The sequence below is a fragment of the Fusarium odoratissimum genome (assembly GCF_000260195.1).
Source record: "Fusarium odoratissimum NRRL 54006 unplaced genomic scaffold supercont1.13, whole genome shotgun sequence".
Taxonomy (NCBI): domain Eukaryota; kingdom Fungi; phylum Ascomycota; class Sordariomycetes; order Hypocreales; family Nectriaceae; genus Fusarium; species Fusarium odoratissimum.
In genome coordinates this window covers 946,752-963,702 of record NW_022158699.1, presented here as the reverse complement: position 1 = coordinate 963,702, position 16,951 = coordinate 946,752, and the positions used below count along the sequence as shown (strand labels likewise).

The 16,951-nt window shown below is 47.5% G+C and overlaps 7 protein-coding genes across 7 annotated transcripts; 2 read left to right on the top strand and 5 right to left on the bottom strand.

The window, feature by feature from the left end:
- Positions 1–1,354: 1,354 nt before the first annotated feature.
- On the bottom strand, positions 1,355–2,807 carry FOIG_08783 (uncharacterized protein). Its single transcript, XM_031208848.1, has 5 exons — positions 2,580–2,807; positions 2,333–2,527; positions 1,955–2,277; positions 1,834–1,904; positions 1,355–1,781 (listed from the first exon to the last, which is right to left on the bottom strand). Exons 1-5 carry the CDS (start codon positions 2,731–2,733, stop codon positions 1,607–1,609), a joined length of 918 nt encoding a protein of 305 aa, XP_031061854.1. The 5' UTR covers positions 2,734–2,807; the 3' UTR covers positions 1,355–1,606.
- A 3,945-nt stretch (positions 2,808–6,752) lies between these two features.
- FOIG_08782 (uncharacterized protein) lies at positions 6,753–8,241 on the top strand. The gene is made up of 3 exons (XM_031208847.1): positions 6,753–6,928; positions 6,981–7,994; positions 8,044–8,241. The coding sequence occupies exons 1-3, from the start codon at positions 6,893–6,895 to the stop codon at positions 8,071–8,073; spliced, it is 1,080 nt and encodes a 359-aa protein (XP_031061853.1). The 5' UTR covers positions 6,753–6,892; the 3' UTR covers positions 8,074–8,241.
- A 75-nt stretch (positions 8,242–8,316) lies between these two features.
- FOIG_08781 (uncharacterized protein) lies at positions 8,317–10,145 on the bottom strand. The gene has a single exon (XM_031208846.1). The coding sequence runs from the start codon at positions 9,942–9,944 to the stop codon at positions 8,424–8,426; it is 1,521 nt and encodes a 506-aa protein (XP_031061852.1). The 5' UTR covers positions 9,945–10,145; the 3' UTR covers positions 8,317–8,423.
- Positions 10,146–10,883: 738 nt separating this feature from the next.
- FOIG_08780 (uncharacterized protein) lies at positions 10,884–12,227 on the bottom strand (the record flags this gene model as incomplete). Its single annotated transcript, XM_031208845.1, has 3 exons — positions 10,884–11,242; positions 11,305–11,871; positions 11,924–12,227. The coding sequence occupies 3 exons, from the start codon at positions 12,225–12,227 to the stop codon at positions 10,884–10,886; spliced, it is 1,230 nt and encodes a 409-aa protein (XP_031061851.1).
- Positions 12,228–13,019: 792 nt separating this feature from the next.
- Positions 13,020–13,698, bottom strand: FOIG_08779 (uncharacterized protein; the record flags this gene model as incomplete). The annotated part of the gene is made up of 2 exons (XM_031208844.1): positions 13,020–13,632; positions 13,682–13,698. 2 exons carry the CDS (start codon positions 13,696–13,698, stop codon positions 13,020–13,022), a joined length of 630 nt encoding a protein of 209 aa, XP_031061850.1.
- A 586-nt stretch (positions 13,699–14,284) lies between these two features.
- Positions 14,285–14,479, top strand: FOIG_08778 (uncharacterized protein; the record flags this gene model as incomplete). The annotated part of the gene is made up of 2 exons (XM_031208843.1): positions 14,285–14,361; positions 14,389–14,479. The coding sequence occupies 2 exons, from the start codon at positions 14,285–14,287 to the stop codon at positions 14,477–14,479; spliced, it is 168 nt and encodes a 55-aa protein (XP_031061849.1).
- A 396-nt stretch (positions 14,480–14,875) lies between these two features.
- Positions 14,876–16,166, bottom strand: FOIG_08777 (uncharacterized protein). Its single transcript, XM_031208842.1, has 2 exons — positions 16,030–16,166; positions 14,876–15,981 (listed from the first exon to the last, which is right to left on the bottom strand). The coding sequence occupies exons 1-2, from the start codon at positions 16,041–16,043 to the stop codon at positions 15,030–15,032; spliced, it is 966 nt and encodes a 321-aa protein (XP_031061848.1). The 5' UTR covers positions 16,044–16,166; the 3' UTR covers positions 14,876–15,029.
- Positions 16,167–16,951: the final 785 nt, after the last annotated feature.

Here is a 16,951-nt window from a genome sequence, read left to right as displayed (position 1 = left end):
TGAGTTCTAGGTTATGACTCTTATTATAGTCTACGGCATTTGATACCGAGACACCGAAACACCGTGAAACCAGCCATCCAGGGCGACCTATCACAACACTTTGGCGTGCACAAGCGCTGAACTACCGCTGTAGCTACTATAGTACAGTAGCACCCAGCCCGTCATCATCCGACAAGGCATTCCTCAACAAAATCACCAAATGCTTGCGATCATCACGAAAACAATCATGTCAGGGTACCAATCAGACCTCGCGTAAGCTCACCTTGTGGGCCGTCGCGGTGAGCGGTGCGGCTGCGCTAATCTCAGCCGTCTTGCATCGGGTTAACCAGGAGCCCATGGTTGACTCACCTAGGTGACCATTACGTGGCAGGAATTCGGCTACGCTCGGAATTTGTTGAGACGCGATAATCATTATTAGTTGCATCACCGTGGGTGGTAGTGCACGGCAAGTTGATGTCTAGACCGACATCTGCTCTTATTCGGCTTCTGGATGACTCCGCGTTTCCCCACGTCGGCATAAGAATTGAGTTGAGTTGAGCTGACTTGTTGAAGCGCTAGAGCTAACCCCGGATTCATTGTCAGGGGCGGGGCACGGACCTTGTTGTCAGCCCTGTTCACCAACATTCATCAGCTACGGACTCTGGTAATTGCGGTAGTGAAGGGGATGACAGGAAACCCGACACTTCTATACTAATAAGAATAGAATGAATCCGTAGAAACCTTCTTTTTTTTTTTTTTTTTTTTTTTTTTTTTTTTAAACAAGGTGAGTAAGCTTTTTGGCTAGGCCCTTTTCGCCCTTGATATAGAGTCTGAAGTCTTTCGAGGCTACTGTACCTCGTCTGACTCATGGGCGGCAATGGGAGCTGAATGCCAACTTCTCCCGGTTCCTTGTTATTCATTGGACCTTAACATGGCCTATTATTCTACCAGCCGACTTTCCATCCGCGACACTCGCCATCTTGACAATGTTATCCCCCTTATGAGTTGCGTTGCTCGGCTTCAGACGGTTTATCCAATGAATACGTTGGAGACCTGTACTCCACTTCAAAGGTCAAGCGTAGAACAGGTTAATGAGTGGCATAGCCGATGATTCCCGGCATGGGACATCAGCCCTGCTGCTGGTCAGTCCAGTCTAGCTGGATCAAGTAATCTGGAAGAACAGAAGATGAGTTGCCGCAATGTGAGCCATATCATACCGACTCTGGATCTTGGTTGATGCTGTCAAGTTCATCATCAATTTAGCTCTAGCTGCCGCTAACCATTGCTTCGTCCATATCTTGACTGGACCCCTGTAATTCGCTTCCCCTAGCTTAAGAACAATTCAGTCCGTCATACGAAGCGTATCCGTAATCGGAATCAAGGCAGACTGTGAAGCGTGGAAGGTACAATGAGCATTATGGATCCCGCTACCCACTTCATGATCGAAAAGCATGTAACTGAGATTCTGTTTGCATATATAAACATAAATTCTTTGCTAAAACTCGAAGTATATCGTGATAAAACAGCAAACTCTAAGAAGACATCCCATGAAAAATAAGCATAAACCTCTTCATACCAACCAGGAGCGGCTGGGTACCTGAACTACCGGTGGTACGGATTATGTACATCATACAGACTCGGCAGTCGTTGAGACTTGCTTGTCGGCAGCCCCCGCGTCCAAGGCTGCGCCCTGATGTTCTTTGGGCACTTTGAAACCAAGGTGCTTGAGATAGCTGCCCGGAAAGAAGACATTGTAGAGGAAGACAACGAGCAAGATGGGAAGAGTGTCAAAGACATATAAACTGTGGTATACTTGTTAGTTTTGTTCGAGGATGTAGGACAAGTTCTACTTACTACCACTCCTTCTGGTGAGTAGTGCCATCCTTGCCACCAGCGAAGTCAATTTCACGATAGATTGAACGGACCTATTCGTGGTAAGTAACTGAGCCATAGATAGATAGAAATTTTGACCTACAAGAATGAGGAGGCATGAGACATTGACCACAATGAGTAGGGTCTGCCACTTCTTCACAATACCATGCTTCTCCTGATTGTCCTTGGCAAAGTCGGGGCTAAGTCGTCTCGCAGCGAAGTGGAAACGGATGGCGGAGACAGTGAAAAGACCAAAGCCAGCAATTTGAGTGCTCACACCGACAAGACCAAGCGTTTTGCCAAGATTGAGCTTGCTCTTCGCATCAGGATCGGTGGGGTCGGTGCCGGCGATGAGAACTGCAGCGACAAGTTGGAGGAAGAGCGAGATGATATCGAAGCCAACAAAGAGAAGAGTGATGAAGCGAGCTGCATTGTAAACTATTAGTATCCCTCTCTCACTGTCGCTGCGAAGAGTACTTACCAGGGACCCAGAGAAATCGAAGGGTTCTCGACTCTGGGGGAACAACCCAGAAGACGATCCTAGCGAAGATAACATAGATGACACCGGCCATCAAGACTGGGGGCAAAATCACAAGTGTGAATTGAAGCACGTAAGGTCCCTTTTCCGTCGGCTTGGTAGCGGATACGGCTCGAGCTGCGTAACCAATGACCTCCACTGCAGTGATGATTAGCTGCTAAGTAAGGTATTTGTTGAATGATTCACTTACTCGCAATAGCAAGCAACATAAATAGCCATATCCAAGCTTTCTTCCGAATGATTTGCCAGAGCGTGATACAAAAGCTCACTCCATAAAGGCCGGCGACAACTCCTGCCAATGGCTCGGAAGGATTGTAAAGATAGTAAGACTTGGGTGCGTCCATGATAGCGGATTGTTCGAGGCGATGTTTGTAGCTGAAGAACTGAGATCTGATTGTGTGAATTGTCTCAAACTGCATCTGCATCCAGACCTTATATAACTCCAACTTCATTCACCTCTGCAACGGCAAACGCCGTGATGGCTTCAAATCAAGCTCTAGCCGATAAGCCACATCTGCACAACTGGAATTTTAGCACCATAGCAATGCCTCGCAAACGCGTCAAAACTAGCAACGATTAAGCCACGCTGAGTCCGCGTTCGTGCGTCCAACGCCATGGCTAATACTTAGCACCCAATCAAGAGCTGAGTTCCAGAACACCAACGCAGCCAGTCATATGTGGCGCTTCCTTAGAGACAGACGTCACCGGTCAGTTGTTACGTGGTATGCAACCACATCGAATCACAGTCTCTTTTTGGTGAGACCATTCGAGCTTAAAATTGTAACGTCTCGAATTGATATGGAGGCTTGGCTTAGGGCCCTATTGTTGGGAGATTAGGGCTGGGAAGCCTCAATAGCCACGTTGTTTTCCTCGAATGGGATTCTTGAAATGATTTTAACTCTAAGCGAGGTCTGAAGTGGCTGAAGCAGCTGAAAGATTGTCATTGTGGGCGTTGGAGATGATCGAATCGAAGAACTTAGAACCTCAAGTGTTGTTAGATGACGCAACTCTTTACGAGCTCCAAATAACCTTGAACATTTGTGACCAGATACAGGTAGAGAAACAATCTCCAGATTATATTACGGCGTTACATAACTCCTCTTGTGGCATCTTCATGAGGGGCAGCCGATAAAGCTCATGTGTGATGATGCTGGGAGCTAGGTTCTAGACGCAAGTGAGAGGCGTTAAGCTTTTTAAATACAGCTCTTATGCAAGACAAGCATTGCTAGTAGCTATAAAGTTCATAGGTTGATTGGGCTGAGCCATTGGGCCAGAAATATCAGTGGTGCAGAGATAAATGGAAATGAGGATTAGCTGCTATAGCCTCCGTAGACGGTTTGGGTCTTGTCCGGCTTGCGCTTTTTCCGGGTCTTGTGCCGTCAACCAAGTTATTGTGTTGCAATCAAGGAAACTCAAATCAGGGACAGAAATCTATTAAAACCTGGGAGAATGGGAAACTAACAACCAGCAGAGACCCGCTTACTGGCACAGCACTGAAGATACCGCTTCGAGTATGTCACCTGTGTGATCACTGATCATAGTTGAAAATGCAATGTTGTGTGGTATTTGCTGAGTAGTGGCCAACTGAAATATCTACTGCAACCCTTCAACGGGGAGACGGCCATTCCGCGACGAATATAGACTGACTGGTGCGATTGTCTCAGAGCTACGGAGACTGCACACGCAATGGCTTAAGCTGATAAGCTATCCGATTAGAAAATAAGAAGCACTTTAGGACTCACATAAGTTTCATCAGATATCTTTTCAATAACTGGCCGTTTTGAACTTGGCGATACTTGGGGCTACGAGTGAATATCCTGAGCTATATCTGGCCCTTTTCATCAATCTGACGTGACCTATCGTACCACATTATATGCCACACAGAAGTTCCCTGCAGTGTTACTATTTGGATGCTCAGCGTTACATGTACAATGACGTCCTTTGCCACAACACTACAAGTCGGTAGACCTTGAGAGAAAGACCCTGCAAGTTTCTCAAAACATGGATGCTGCGCTCCTTAACTTATGTTTGCAGACAAAGATAAAACCTCCAGATCTGGCAAATCAGCAGACGCATGCCCGGTCTCACTGCCCAGTAGCGACTTCGCTTTCTTTTCGCAACATCCTTATTTCTCTGGGAATAAACTGAGTATGGACGAGAATGCAAAGCTCAATAGGCATCAAGCCTTATCTTCCTCTGATTCGATCCGCATCCTGCACCTGAGACCAGGGTCGGGAAGCGAAACGATTCGCTTCTCTTTGGAGGAAGTATTGCTGGGCGAGACAGATGGTAGATACGAGGCAGCTTCGTATGTTTGGGGCTGTCCGGATATCACAACTACGGCCATTCGCGACGAGAAGCCGCTTCGAGTAACGACTAATCTTGCGTTCGGCCTACGAGCGTTTCGCCTGAGAGATGCTTCGCAATCTCTTTGGGTTGATGCGGTTTGCATAAACTAGGACAACTATGAGAAGGGCCAGCAAGTTCCAAGACCGGATAGGGTCTTTGACGAAGCTAAATGTGTGCTATGCTGGCTCGGTAAAGATGATGATATCGTGGCTGAAGATTGTTCCGCTTGATTTGTGATACGGCAAGGGTTATGGAGCAGGAGTTCCATCCCGGATAGACTGTGAGTAATCCTTTTAATGATTCGAAGCTCAAGGGCCTGCCAAAGACCGCTGAAAATTCGAGGTTTGTCGCTCAGCTCTTTGACCTCACCTGGTTCCATCGTGTTTGGTAGGTTGTATTTTTGTGGCCGTGATCGCTTAAAGGATGAGACTAATGACTCTGGATCTGCAGGATAATCCAAGAAGCAGCAGTTAATGCCTACGAATATTACCTCTACTGGGGTATATGTCATATTAAATTCTACGAGGCCTTCTCAGATCACGCACCGGCTCTTAGGAATGGAGTGAGGGTTGGTAAGCTCATCATACATGTGTTCATAGACACCATGCACACATTCAATAGCCAAGACACTTGGAGAGACAAAATCCTCTTCAAATCGATCTTGGATGACATACGCCCCCCACAAAAACAGCTAAGGAACTTCTGGAAAACCCGAGAGAAGCGCCTTAGGTTCTTGCGATGGTCATACACGACTCACCAAAGGAGCTTGAGGATGAAACAATCCCAACTTGGGTTCCTCGATGGAACTCCTTCTATAATGCCGGTGCTCAATCGGTACCTCTTATTACGACTTACGAATATCGCTACTAACCCATCAGAGCGAGCATGGGGAGCCCTACGTTCAGCTTTACCTTCCTGTCACCTAATGTCCTGTCTATCATAGGCTGGAAGTTTGATACCGTTGTCTCAGTATCATCGAAGTTTGAATTTGTCGATATCCATAGTGACTTTCAGGACTGGAGACCTTACCTACGCGAGAAGAATATTCTTCCTATCGAAGCAGTGTGGCTCTAGCTTCTTCGAGAGACTTCTGGATCTCCCGAAGAGTTGACTGGACCTTTCAGCTGGACTCTGGCACGTGGAAGTCCTGCTCCCTAAGATCATACTGATGACTTGTTATTCTATGGTGAAATACTTCGCAACAAGGCAGGAACAGTGGCCGACTCTCCGTTTCATCGGCGTAGTTCCAGAAAAAGCGATCTTGCCAATGCTGTACGGGTATTTCAATGATCAAGAGATCGTCGTCTAGTGATGACAACTCAAGGGAGAATGACATTGGTCCCATTGATTGCTCAGGCCGATGACTGTTTGTGTATCGTCCAAGGTATGAACGTTCCTGTTGTGTTCCGTGAGCTGACAAACGGGGTATTCCAGTGCGCCGAAGAGACATACTGCTCCGGGGTGATGGAAGGAGAACTCTTTACTCCAGAATCGCCTTATGCTCCGTAGTGGGAAGAGTTTCGTGTGCAGTGATAGAATGAGCCCGCAGAGTGTCTCATCTCGCGATCCCTTTATATGCGAACCCAATCCTTATCCATATGAGTAATACCAAGAGAAATTATTTCCCAAATGAATGCTCCTCAATTAAGACTGATATTTGGTCAAGGTTAAAGTTACGCAGGCCTGCCATGCCCCATGTGGGACGGTGAAGTGGTAATGTGGGGTAATTGATCAAAGCCCAAGTACTTCTCATGCGCAATATCCAACCAGACTCTTTGATCTCGGGTATACTCCAATCAAGACCGGCCGTAATCTGTGCTGTACTTCCGCCCGATAACGTTGCGCAGGAAGCGGTTTACCCCACAACTGCCATGACGATATCCCGGGACGTCATCTCCGCACACTTTGCCGTGTTGGGAATGTTGAAACGACCCGGACCGGACGTGGCCGCCGGCCAAAGCGAGGGTTGCCGTATGTAGAAGAACGTGATTAACGATTCTCGTGATTCTACGATATCGGAGGCGCGGGGTGATTTACCCAGTCTGATAACTCTGCCTGAGACACTCACTTTATGCTCTCACTTAAGATCTGGGGCCTCCGCATCTAACAAAGCTAATTGAAACCTTACTCATTTGCCCTTCGAACATCACTAAAATGACGTCGGATACTTACAGAGTTGCTGTTCTTACCGTATTTTACCCCAGATATCATTATGCCTGACCTTGAATACTAATCCCAGCAGTCATCACAGGAGCACAATGCCAAGCCCACGTTTGAGATCAAGCAGCTTCCAAGACCCGTTCCTGGTCCCAATGAAGTCCTCATTCGCCTTTCACTCACCAGTCTATGCGGCTCTGATCTAGGTATGGCCTTGGGCCATATGGGACCCGTGGGGAAGATCCTTGGCCACGAAGGCGTAGGCAAGGTCGCAGAGCTTGGTTCCAATATTGCCAACTTGGACCCCAGTGTTCAAGTTGGCCAAAGGGTTGGAATAGCGTGGATCCGTGATATTTGCGGAACCTGCAGCATGTGCGTTGACATCGCCAACGAGGGCGAGACGCGATGTGTCGAAGCCTTGCACTCTGCCAAAGCATATGATGGTACCTTTGCCGAGTATACGCTTGTGCCATTGCGATACCTGGCTCGTATTCCACCAACCTTCGATGACATCCCCGATGAAGAGATTGCACCAATTCTTTGTGGAGGAGTTACAGCTTACAAGGCTATCAAGAACTGCAACCTCACACCAGGCCAATGGGTTGTCATTTCCGGCGCAGGCGGCGGTGTAGGAGCTCTGGGTGTTGCGTATGCTCACGCTATGGGCTATCGAGTCATTGCTGTTGACGCCGGTCCTGGGAAAAAAGAATACTGCAAAGCTCAGGGCGCTGAGCATTATGTAGATGCTTTGTCTGGCGTAGATGCGGGAAAACAAGTCAAGGATCTGACTGATGGTCAAGGAGCTAAGGCCGTCGTCGTCACCGCAACTGCTGCTGCTGCGTATCAGAAGGCGTTCGACATGCTGGGACCGTTCGGCACATTGATGTGTGTATCGATTCTTCCAGAAGAGGCCAAAATTTCCTTCCACCCACTCTGGTTCATTGACAATGGTTGGACCGTGAAAGGGTCAGCAGTAGGGACGAGGGCTGATATCCTTGAGGCTTTGCAATTTGTCAAGCGAAGACTCGTGATCCCCAAGATCAAGTGGGCCAACCTCGAGGATATTGAGGGTCTGATGGAGCAGATGTCCAAAGGACAGGTAAGTTCAGAGCCATGAAATTAATTGTAACAAGCTAACATAAATATAGTTGGAGGGAAAGTATGTCATGAAGTTGTAGAGTTGGAAGGCGGAATGCGGAGTTGGGGAGAGCTGGGAATTTGTGTTTGTGATTTGCAGAAAGTATTGAAAGTCGCTTTATGTAAGTAACTCAATATATGAGTAACCAAAGGATTCGATTTATGTAAGATTGATGGATATCTCAGAAAGATAGAAGTATTGTTCAGTGACTGCAAATTATCATGATCTTGAATCCTTGATCGCGGGTTACTTCAACTGTCACAATCGTGAAAAGGGCTTAGGATCAAAAGTCACAAACTCAAACTTTCTCATAGACTAAGCACAGCTAGCTAGAAATAACACGCCTCGCACAGATCAAGTCCACTTTCTTCCAAATTGATGATGTTTCTTCTACTGATCCTCGCCCTCGAGACTGATCTGAGGTCCAGTGAACGTCTTTCGGAGACCACCGAACCAGAGTGCAGTGGTAAATACCAGACCCACTGCCATAACTACGATAAGGTAGTTCATGGAGGATGCCGTAACAGGCATGAAGGCGGGAAAGCAAAAGCTGACAGAGAACAATGCAACAAATAGTGTAGCCGCAGTGTTTACGCCGTACCCCGCTTTCCCAAGTGAGAAAGACCTCTCAGGGAGGCAGCTACGCCCACGAACAAGCAGCGCGGCCTGGGGGAGGGTGACAGTGATGTTGAGCGCAAAGAGTGTAAGACCAATGAAGCTGTTGTAAGCGGTGCTTGAAGCAACGTACAGAACTCCAATAATGATCTGCAGGGCAAGCATGACTGCAGTAGCTCGAACAGGACTGGCCCAGTTGAGATGCGACAGGAATGCTGAGAAAGGGACACCTCCGTCTCTGGAGAAGGACCATATGGTTCGACCAGAGAAGATGAATAAGTTCAGAACGATGTCGTAGAACATGACGATGTAGTAGACAGACCAGATGGTGGTAGCAACTCTGTTGTTGAGAGCTTGGTTGTAGACCTCGAGAATAGGCACTGTCGACTCAATGATGGCATCGACATCCTTGATGGAGAACATAAGGGCGATAGTCCAGGCGACGACAGTGGAGATGCCGAGGCCGATGGTCAAGAAGATAGCCCGAGGGACATTCTTACTTGGGTTCGGCACTTCTTCTGCCAAGTGGGTAGGACCATCAACACCACTGTAGGCCCATAAGCAGGCAGTGATAGAGGTGATCATGGCCCAGCCATCTCCCCATCCACTGACATTCTTGTATTCCTTGAAAACAGTAGAAGCCGACTGCTTGTGATCACTAACAGCGAGAAGAGTGACCATGGAAGCGATGAAACCAACCAATGACAACCAGAAGATGGTAGTAGTCAATCGGCCGATGGCAGCAGGGAACCGCGAAGTGGCGGCAAAGGCGATAATGCACAGCAAGATATGCATCAAGTACGTATGCCAAGCCTCGATGCTGTATGATGGGTGCCACAGTTGGACAAGGTCAAGAACAGAGCTGGCAGCGAAGAAGTTGCAAGACGCTGTCGCAGCCATCAGGTAGATAATGGAGATCCAGCCAGTATAAAAGGCAGCAACGCGTCGGGTAGACGCGGGAAAGGCCATGAAGACAATATGATACTGTCCACCAGCCGAAGGGAACGCTGAGGCCAATTCAGCAAAGCCAATGTTGATGGTAGCCATGATGATTCCACCAGCGATCAAACCATAGATGATCGAGGGTCCTCCACCACAAGCAAGCGGTATCGCAATGCCTGAAGCAAAAGCCATCCAGGAATTGGTAGTGGTGAAGGCAAAAGCTAGGACAGACAGGGGACTGTATCGCTTCTCAAGCTGTTCACCGCCGTGGAGGTGATGGGTGGCGAATGTCTTGCCAGCAGCTTGGGAGGGCGTCAAGGACGCATTATCGGGAATATCGTGTTTCTCGGCCATTCTGTCGGTGTTCAGGCTCGAAGATCAAGACGGGAGGCGAGAATGAAGGTCCTATGCTCCTGTTTGAGGAGAATGTTTGTGTATTGCTGGGGGCTTTTTGTTGTCATTCGCTACGATCAATAATGCCGTCGATGTTGCACGGCCATGAAAATATGAGAAGTAGGAAGTAGGAAGAAAGAGATTGTAGGATCAAAAGGCGTTGCCAGAGTCAAACAGTGCGACATCGCATGGGTGCAGTCGCATTCTTAAGAACGGACACGCTCCAATGGTCTAGTCTTGATCTGCACCACCAAGATAGGGCGCGGCACGACCTCCGTTGTCGCGTGGCACCTCCAATCTTTAGTCAAACTATATGACAATCAATAACCGCAATTTCTCAGTCATATCTCTCCCTTCCCACTCGTCTTATCTCCAACTTCCGGGGTATCTGGGGAACCTGGGGCGCGCGCAAAGATTAGGCGAACCTTGTCAGAGCCAAGGACGTGATTCACTCTCATTTTAGAGCCGCCCTTGTTATCAGGTCTGAGACTCTTACTCGATGACTCGGTAGATGTCGCCTGGTCTTTCCAAGTACGGTTTAGTTTAACGGAGGCGAATGGAGAGGTTACGGCCGGTTAGTAGCCGGCTGGTGGGGTTTATGTGCCGAAGTCCCGTGGAAATTGTGATAATGATTTTTTACAGATATCGTTATTTTGGGAGAACACGCTCGGACTTGGCCGCCGGCGAAGAACTAAACACGGAGGGAAGATGTTGATAATAATGTCCTTGCAGCTCTTGCTACAGGTGTCCCGATACCCCGACATTCCGTCCATCTCAGGCAATCATAAGAGCCTGTTTGTTGGTCATCGACATGACAGTAAAAGGCAGGTCATGGTCATGCACAGTCATCTATACCTGATACCACCATATTCTTCTCAAGCAACAAACGTCTTGTACATCTCACCCAGAATCTCCAGCGTTCTGGATATGGCCACACGGGCCATTACTCAGCGTAGGTCCATCTTTAGGGAGTAGTTTTCCAAATGTTGTAAAGTTTGTGCCAAACGCGTGCTCTGGAAGGCAGCCAGTACCAATGACATGGTAGCACGCGTCACGATACGCAGCGGAAAAGATACAATTCCGCTTCTGATGGCACCGAACACAACAGTCATAAGCAGTGAGTAGTGGAAGAATATTGTAGTGGTTCATTCCAAGATTCACTGCATTAATTCCATGTCCGCCGTTTGCCGAATTGACGAGATTGTCAGCGTTGCAAGCAGCCCAGGAGCTTTCGGCTGGGGCAAGATCTGTTCGAGTCACTAGATGGTGATGATGGTTAGTAAGTGGTTTGTGACCACAAAAGCACGAATCCGAGACGTACCAGTTTCAGTTTCCGTGGTGGTTTTCGTTGTAGTTGCTTTAGTGAGTGTCGAAGTCGTCGTTGTAGTGTCGTCCGCAGTCACTGTGGTTTCAGCTTCGGTGACTGTACTCGTAACAAATCCTCTACTGGTTTCATGTTCTGTAGCGGTCTTTTGATCAAGTGTAATCGTTTTTGTCCACGGTATACAACTTTTGACATCCGTGGTTTTGGTAATCTGGAGGGTATTATAACACGCGACCATGCCACGGAATTGAGCTGGTTCAACTGGATGCTTTTTATCGTCGGCGTCGATCTTGATGGTACAGGGGCCCTTTAACTTCTTGGGCTTGACTTTGCGAGGAAAGACTCGCGATGGGAAAACATGCGCATTGTCCTCCCAAGCATTCCTCCTGGGCAATGTTCGTTTGGATAGACTTCGCTTTCGAGAAACATAACCGGATGCCGAGGCAAGGGGTGTAAATCCGGAGACCGTTGGGACTGTTACAGTTGACGTAAGGGTTGAAGTGCTGGTATAAACCGTCGTGTCAGTTTTCATGAAGGTGGGAGTCATCACATCGGTATCAGTGCCTGTGGGCCGTTAGGCGATGAGATATAAAGATAATGACCACATCTTACTCACGGGTTTCTGTAATTGTGAGTGTTTTAATCTTTTGGGGAGCGGTAACCAAGGCGGTATAGATAGACCTGGTAACAATAGTGGTAGTGACAGGACCAAGGGTGATCTTGTAGGTTTCATGTTTATTTCTTTTTAGGCAACGTGGTTTAGTCGCGGTCACTTCGACCTTCGTGTGAATAGTGACAGTATGTGCATCAGTAGCCGGGGTTCTGCTCATTCTCGTTTCGCAGTATTCTCTAGTATGCGTTTCGTCCTTTTGAGCAAGGGCAGCGCCCTGCAGAGCAGAGAGGACCAGAATGAGACGCATTGTGATCACTACAATCCCCAAATCATGAAAAGTCCGAGCGTCAGGTGCGATGACTCTAATTTTGAGCGGGATTGTCTTGGCTGAGGAATTGGATGCATCATCTTATATTTCTTGAAAGCAGTCAAAACGTATAAGTCATAGTCTAGGTTTTCTTATCAGCATTTGTATTACGTGAATCGGCCAAACCCTGTAGTATAATTTGTAAACTATGGACCACATGTCTTATTTATAGTTGAGACCTGCCGCTGGGGCTTACAAAGGCCACACAGGTCTTGACTACAACCATGTCATCGACTTATGCGTACATCACGTGTTTCCGCAAAACATACTCGGGTAGATCTCGCTCAAGGTTAAGCCAGCCCCCTCCATGCACATCACAAATCTCTCCTGGAATACTGACCTTAGCAGTAATTATTTGAGGCTTCAGAGTCAGAAGTCAAAGTCAATGGCATGATCATATGGAGCTGGTGGTGGTAAAAATATCTTGTCATACGTTTTAAACCCACTCAGATGACGGGATCTTGTAAGGTCTTTGCCAATATTGACAGCAGAACCTGTAATTCAATGGAAAGGGATGCTCATAGTTTGGAGCGAAACTAAACCATCATTAGGACCAGCTTACGTATTATTATCGCTTCTGTTTCTTATACAGCTCCCCGTATATTCACTCTCGGATACCATGTGTCATGACCTTGTTGTTACTTCGCCAGTCTCGCCTGAAATCTCTCTAAACATGATCCAAAGATATCATACTAAGTAGTTGTGCATTTCTGCCACCGTTTAATTCCTCTTTCAACGATATTCAGTTGGACTCGGGCTATCATGGTGGGAAGATTGAATTTCATTGAAAGCCGAACCTCGCAAGTTAGCAGAAGGTGAGTACGCCTTTGTCTCAGGCGACATGCCCGACGCCAGAGGCTGATAGTTCGCTTCGCCTTGGGCGTGGGTGACAGGCTGTTGCTGAAAGTAGGGGATGACTGGGGGTTGATCTGTTGTTGTAACCACGTGAGTTCCATTATCTCCTTGGCGCTTTTTGTGGCGTATGAACCAGAGACCGAAGCCAATCGAGGCGAGGAGGGCAAGCCCTCCAAGAACACCACCGACAATAGCTCCTACGGGGGCAGAAGAGTTTGAAGAGGTGTCTGGCCCGGATGACGAACTCGATTCGGCAGATGAGGCAGCCTCTTGGGTCTTGCTCTCTCCTGTCGTTCCTGTCTTTGCAGTCAACTGGCCGTCTGAACTCGTAGACTCGGAATTAGACTCTAATGACGTTTCCATGCTGGCAGTTACGCCCTTCAGCTCTTTGTACATGGCCACTTCCATATGCTTTGTCGTACAAAACGGATAGAGTGTGAGCTCATCGCCGTCACTGTCAGTCGAAATCGCAGTGACACATCCCGAAGGGCTAGTTGAACGTTAGTTGATTATTACACCATCAAGCTATTGGTATTTACCCACCAGCATAGCTCATCTGATGATTTTGAAGTGCAAGGCGATGAAGTAAAGCACCTTGTCTTGACGTATCCATCACATCCAATGTGACTACTACTGGTTGCGCAGGTCGTAGTTGAAACGCCAGAGTAATAACAGTAGTTCACGACCCAGACTTAAGCCTCATGATTAGCCGGGCTTGTTTTTTGAATTAATTTGTGTACTCACACTGCCCGGGGATAGAATAGTAACCACAAACATCATAAGTGCCTAGGTTCTGACGCTTGAGGATGTCTCTGTTGTAAGGTTTTGGTAGCTCTGTGATTGCGGGGTCAGGAGGGGAGCCTGTCAAGCCACCGCCGTTCAACGCGTGATAGACCTCTGCCATCTTATCGCTGATGCACGTAGATGTTTCTTATCGCTGCCTTTAAATTAAGGTGTATATATTTACAGAAGTCTCAAGAAAGCAGTTGGGAGGCTGCGGGGAGAACTGGAACATAGTCAGAAAGCGAGAAGATCAGGAGAAATACAGTAGTAGAAGAAGCCTTACGCGGCCGTCACTTTCAGGCTCGTTCTCGTGCTTGATCCGTAAATAGATGTTGGTGGCGTTCCCAGAAATTACAAACATGCATGGCCTTAACGAGCAGAAGAGCGCACTCAGTGCCTTTGAGCCCAGGAAGGCCAATGAGAAGGCCACTCGGAGGTATGCAATAGTATGCGGATGAAGTAGAGGGGGCGTGATTGGCGATATGCCAGAGCCTTATCTGCAAGCTGAAAATGTGTATCTTGTCTTGTCTTCGAGGCCTGCTGGAGCCATTTAAAACAAGGCTCTGGGTGACGAGATATCTCTTGTCTCTGTCGAGATGAAGTTCTAACCAATGGTTGAAGTTTCATGTAGTTGGGATGATGCCAAGCATATTTCTTCCAGTAAGAAGAAATAGCCTGCATGTGACGGGCGCGGGCGACGTGTTCTTTGTCAGGATCCTCAACCGCTTTCTCACAAGCCTTAGCATGTGACATCGTCAACGGTTGGAAATTCCTATTTCCAGACTTTCCAAACCCTGGTGATCGCAACGGTGGTGAATGTGGCGTTGACGATGGTAGTTGACTGGGACCAGGCTTTCATCGGGGTAGCTGCAGATCATTAGCTACATGGTAATGTCTGAGCTGACCGGACCAACCTTGGACAGCTGCGTGTTATTCTACATCCGCTAAATCGGCAAGATAGCAGAAACGGTTTCGACTACTCACAGGCTGTCACTCATGACTATTCTGACAATCATTATCTCGCAGCCCTTCTTTTGAACCACCTAATGCAACACTATAGAATTCTTGATTCCTCAAACCCAGCTGTAAGTTGGCCCATCCTCTTCAAATCTCAGCAGTTTCTTTCCATAATCCCCTGACCGTTATGAACTCTGTATAAGCCGCCAAGAAGGAAGCTATCGTCTCCGGAAACAGTCCCCCTTCTCGTATCCAATGAACCGTCAATGGGCCATAAAGCAGAACCTGAACAAATTTCCTCCGCCATTCTGCCCTTGTCTCTTTATCTTGCTCCTCTCCGGTACGCTTGCTTTCTGATCGGTCATATAGCAGTTGTGCCATCTCCGACATAACGTAGACACCCCAAGCCTTGAGAGACCAGACCATGAGCTTTGACTCGGTCTTGTCTGTCCACTTGAAAACACCGCGTCTTGTAAGCCACGCCAGGTTTTCCAAGCCATAGTAACCAAAGAGTCCCATGATATATGTAGCTCTTATGGCTTTATGAACAAGATATCTTCGTGGGTTGCTTTTCTTTTCCTCGCTCTCGTTCTCGGATGTGAAACTGGTCAGAAATTCTTTTGCATCCGTCCATGTCGCTAACAAGCCCCATAATCTGGTAATGATCTGCCAGTCGTCTAGAATATCCGACAATGCCCTGAATCGCTCGGCGATCAGAGTTTTGTTGGCGGACAACGACCTTATCGCTGATGAATACTTGGAAGTTGATAAGAGTGACAACAGTCTTGGCGGTACAATCCTCAGTAAGATTTTGCTGCATTCGAAAACCCAACTTTTAAGCCTCTCAGGAATCGGTGTTTCGAGTGCCGTCGCCAGGAAATGTGCTGCGTAGGCCAGAAAGAGGATCAGAGCATCATGGCTCTCCCGGGTATGCATCAATCGATTTAAGTGTGAAATGAGAGCATCAAGCTTTTTGATGGGTTTCAGCATTTTGCCGTCACCAGGGGTTCGGCTTTCTGCCGACAAATTCTCTGTAGACGCATGATGTGCTTTTTCCGGTTCATCCAAGCGTTCTATCACTGGTTCAGGTAGGACTGTTCTTTACTTTGTCAGCTGGAGACTCTCTCAACTGGATGCTAGACGTTACTTCATGTCAGCCATGTTGGATGTAAGAGAGAAGAATTGACTTCAAAACAATTTCTGGCCATGAGAATCGGATTGCTGATACTCCTTTCTTTGAGGTTGAAGTAACAGTGGTGAGATAAATGAGTTTAAATCAAAATTCAAGGACCCGGAGGTTGAGGGTATCAATAGGAAATGATTCTGCGGGGATCAATTGGCACTTAACTTATTATGGGCAATACTCGGTGTGCATGGTGCAGATACCGGTTGGACTTGCTCAATAGCAATTAGTGCCAAGTGTGAGGTTTGTGACAGAGCTGATATTGTCACTAACAGTTGACAACGCTAGCCACGTTCGCAATGAATTCCTCTACGTGCTTTGCAAGACTGGTAGGCCTTAAACATGGGAAATAGACTAACATTACCGTCTCGAGCCGTTCTGTTGATGTCCAAGATCTATCCTCTCAAATTACCTCCAAAAGCCTGTTGTTAGATTGTTAGCCCATATAAGATTCCTTGATGCATGAGGCATACCATTGGTCTCTCGCCCCACTTTCACCTCTGCACGCGTGCTATTCCCTAAAATGGGCAAAGTTGTGCATCGCTGCAGACCGACTTCGAACATGTTTCCTCACTGAGAATAAGAAGATCCCTTGTTCGTGATTTATCCCTACAGCTGAATTGGAATTCTTCAACAAGAACCTGTGTCAATTTTATCTTGAAATTCATGGATATTTGTGCAGTATTCCAGTATCGAGCCCTCCAATTCGAATTGAAGACAGTTGTCATCGGCAGGAAATGGACTTTCGGCGGCAGTGGCGGTTGGGATAATTCAGGCCGTAAAGGTATTTTGATCCCAGGGATTGCTCTCTTGAGATAATAGCTTTGTAACAGTTCGTCATTTTCGCCTGGGGAGAATCGGGCTTTATGGAATAGTGATAATTACG

Bases quoted from the DNA above. Each gene is read 5' to 3' on its own strand.
- FOIG_08781 (XM_031208846.1), bottom strand. From the start codon at position 9,944: ATGGCCGAGAAACACGATATTCCCGATAATGCGTCCTTGACGCCCTCC.
- FOIG_08783 (XM_031208848.1), bottom strand. From the start codon at position 2,733: ATGGACGCACCCAAGTCTTACTATCTTTACAATCCTTCCGAGCCATTG. The intron at 1,905-1,954 runs GTAGGTCAAAAT...TACCACGAATAG, and splicing joins TCTCATGCCTCCTCATTCTT to GTCCGTTCAATCTATCGTGA. The intron at 1,782-1,833 runs GTAAGTAGAACT...AGTATACCACAG, and splicing joins ACTCACCAGAAGGAGTGGTA to TTTATATGTCTTTGACACTC.
- FOIG_08782 (XM_031208847.1), top strand. From the start codon at position 6,893: ATGACGTCGGATACTTACAGAGTTGCTGTTCTTACC. The intron at 6,929-6,980 runs GTATTTTACCCC...TAATCCCAGCAG, and splicing joins ACAGAGTTGCTGTTCTTACC to TCATCACAGGAGCACAATGC. The intron at 7,995-8,043 runs GTAAGTTCAGAG...ACATAAATATAG, and splicing joins AGCAGATGTCCAAAGGACAG to TTGGAGGGAAAGTATGTCAT.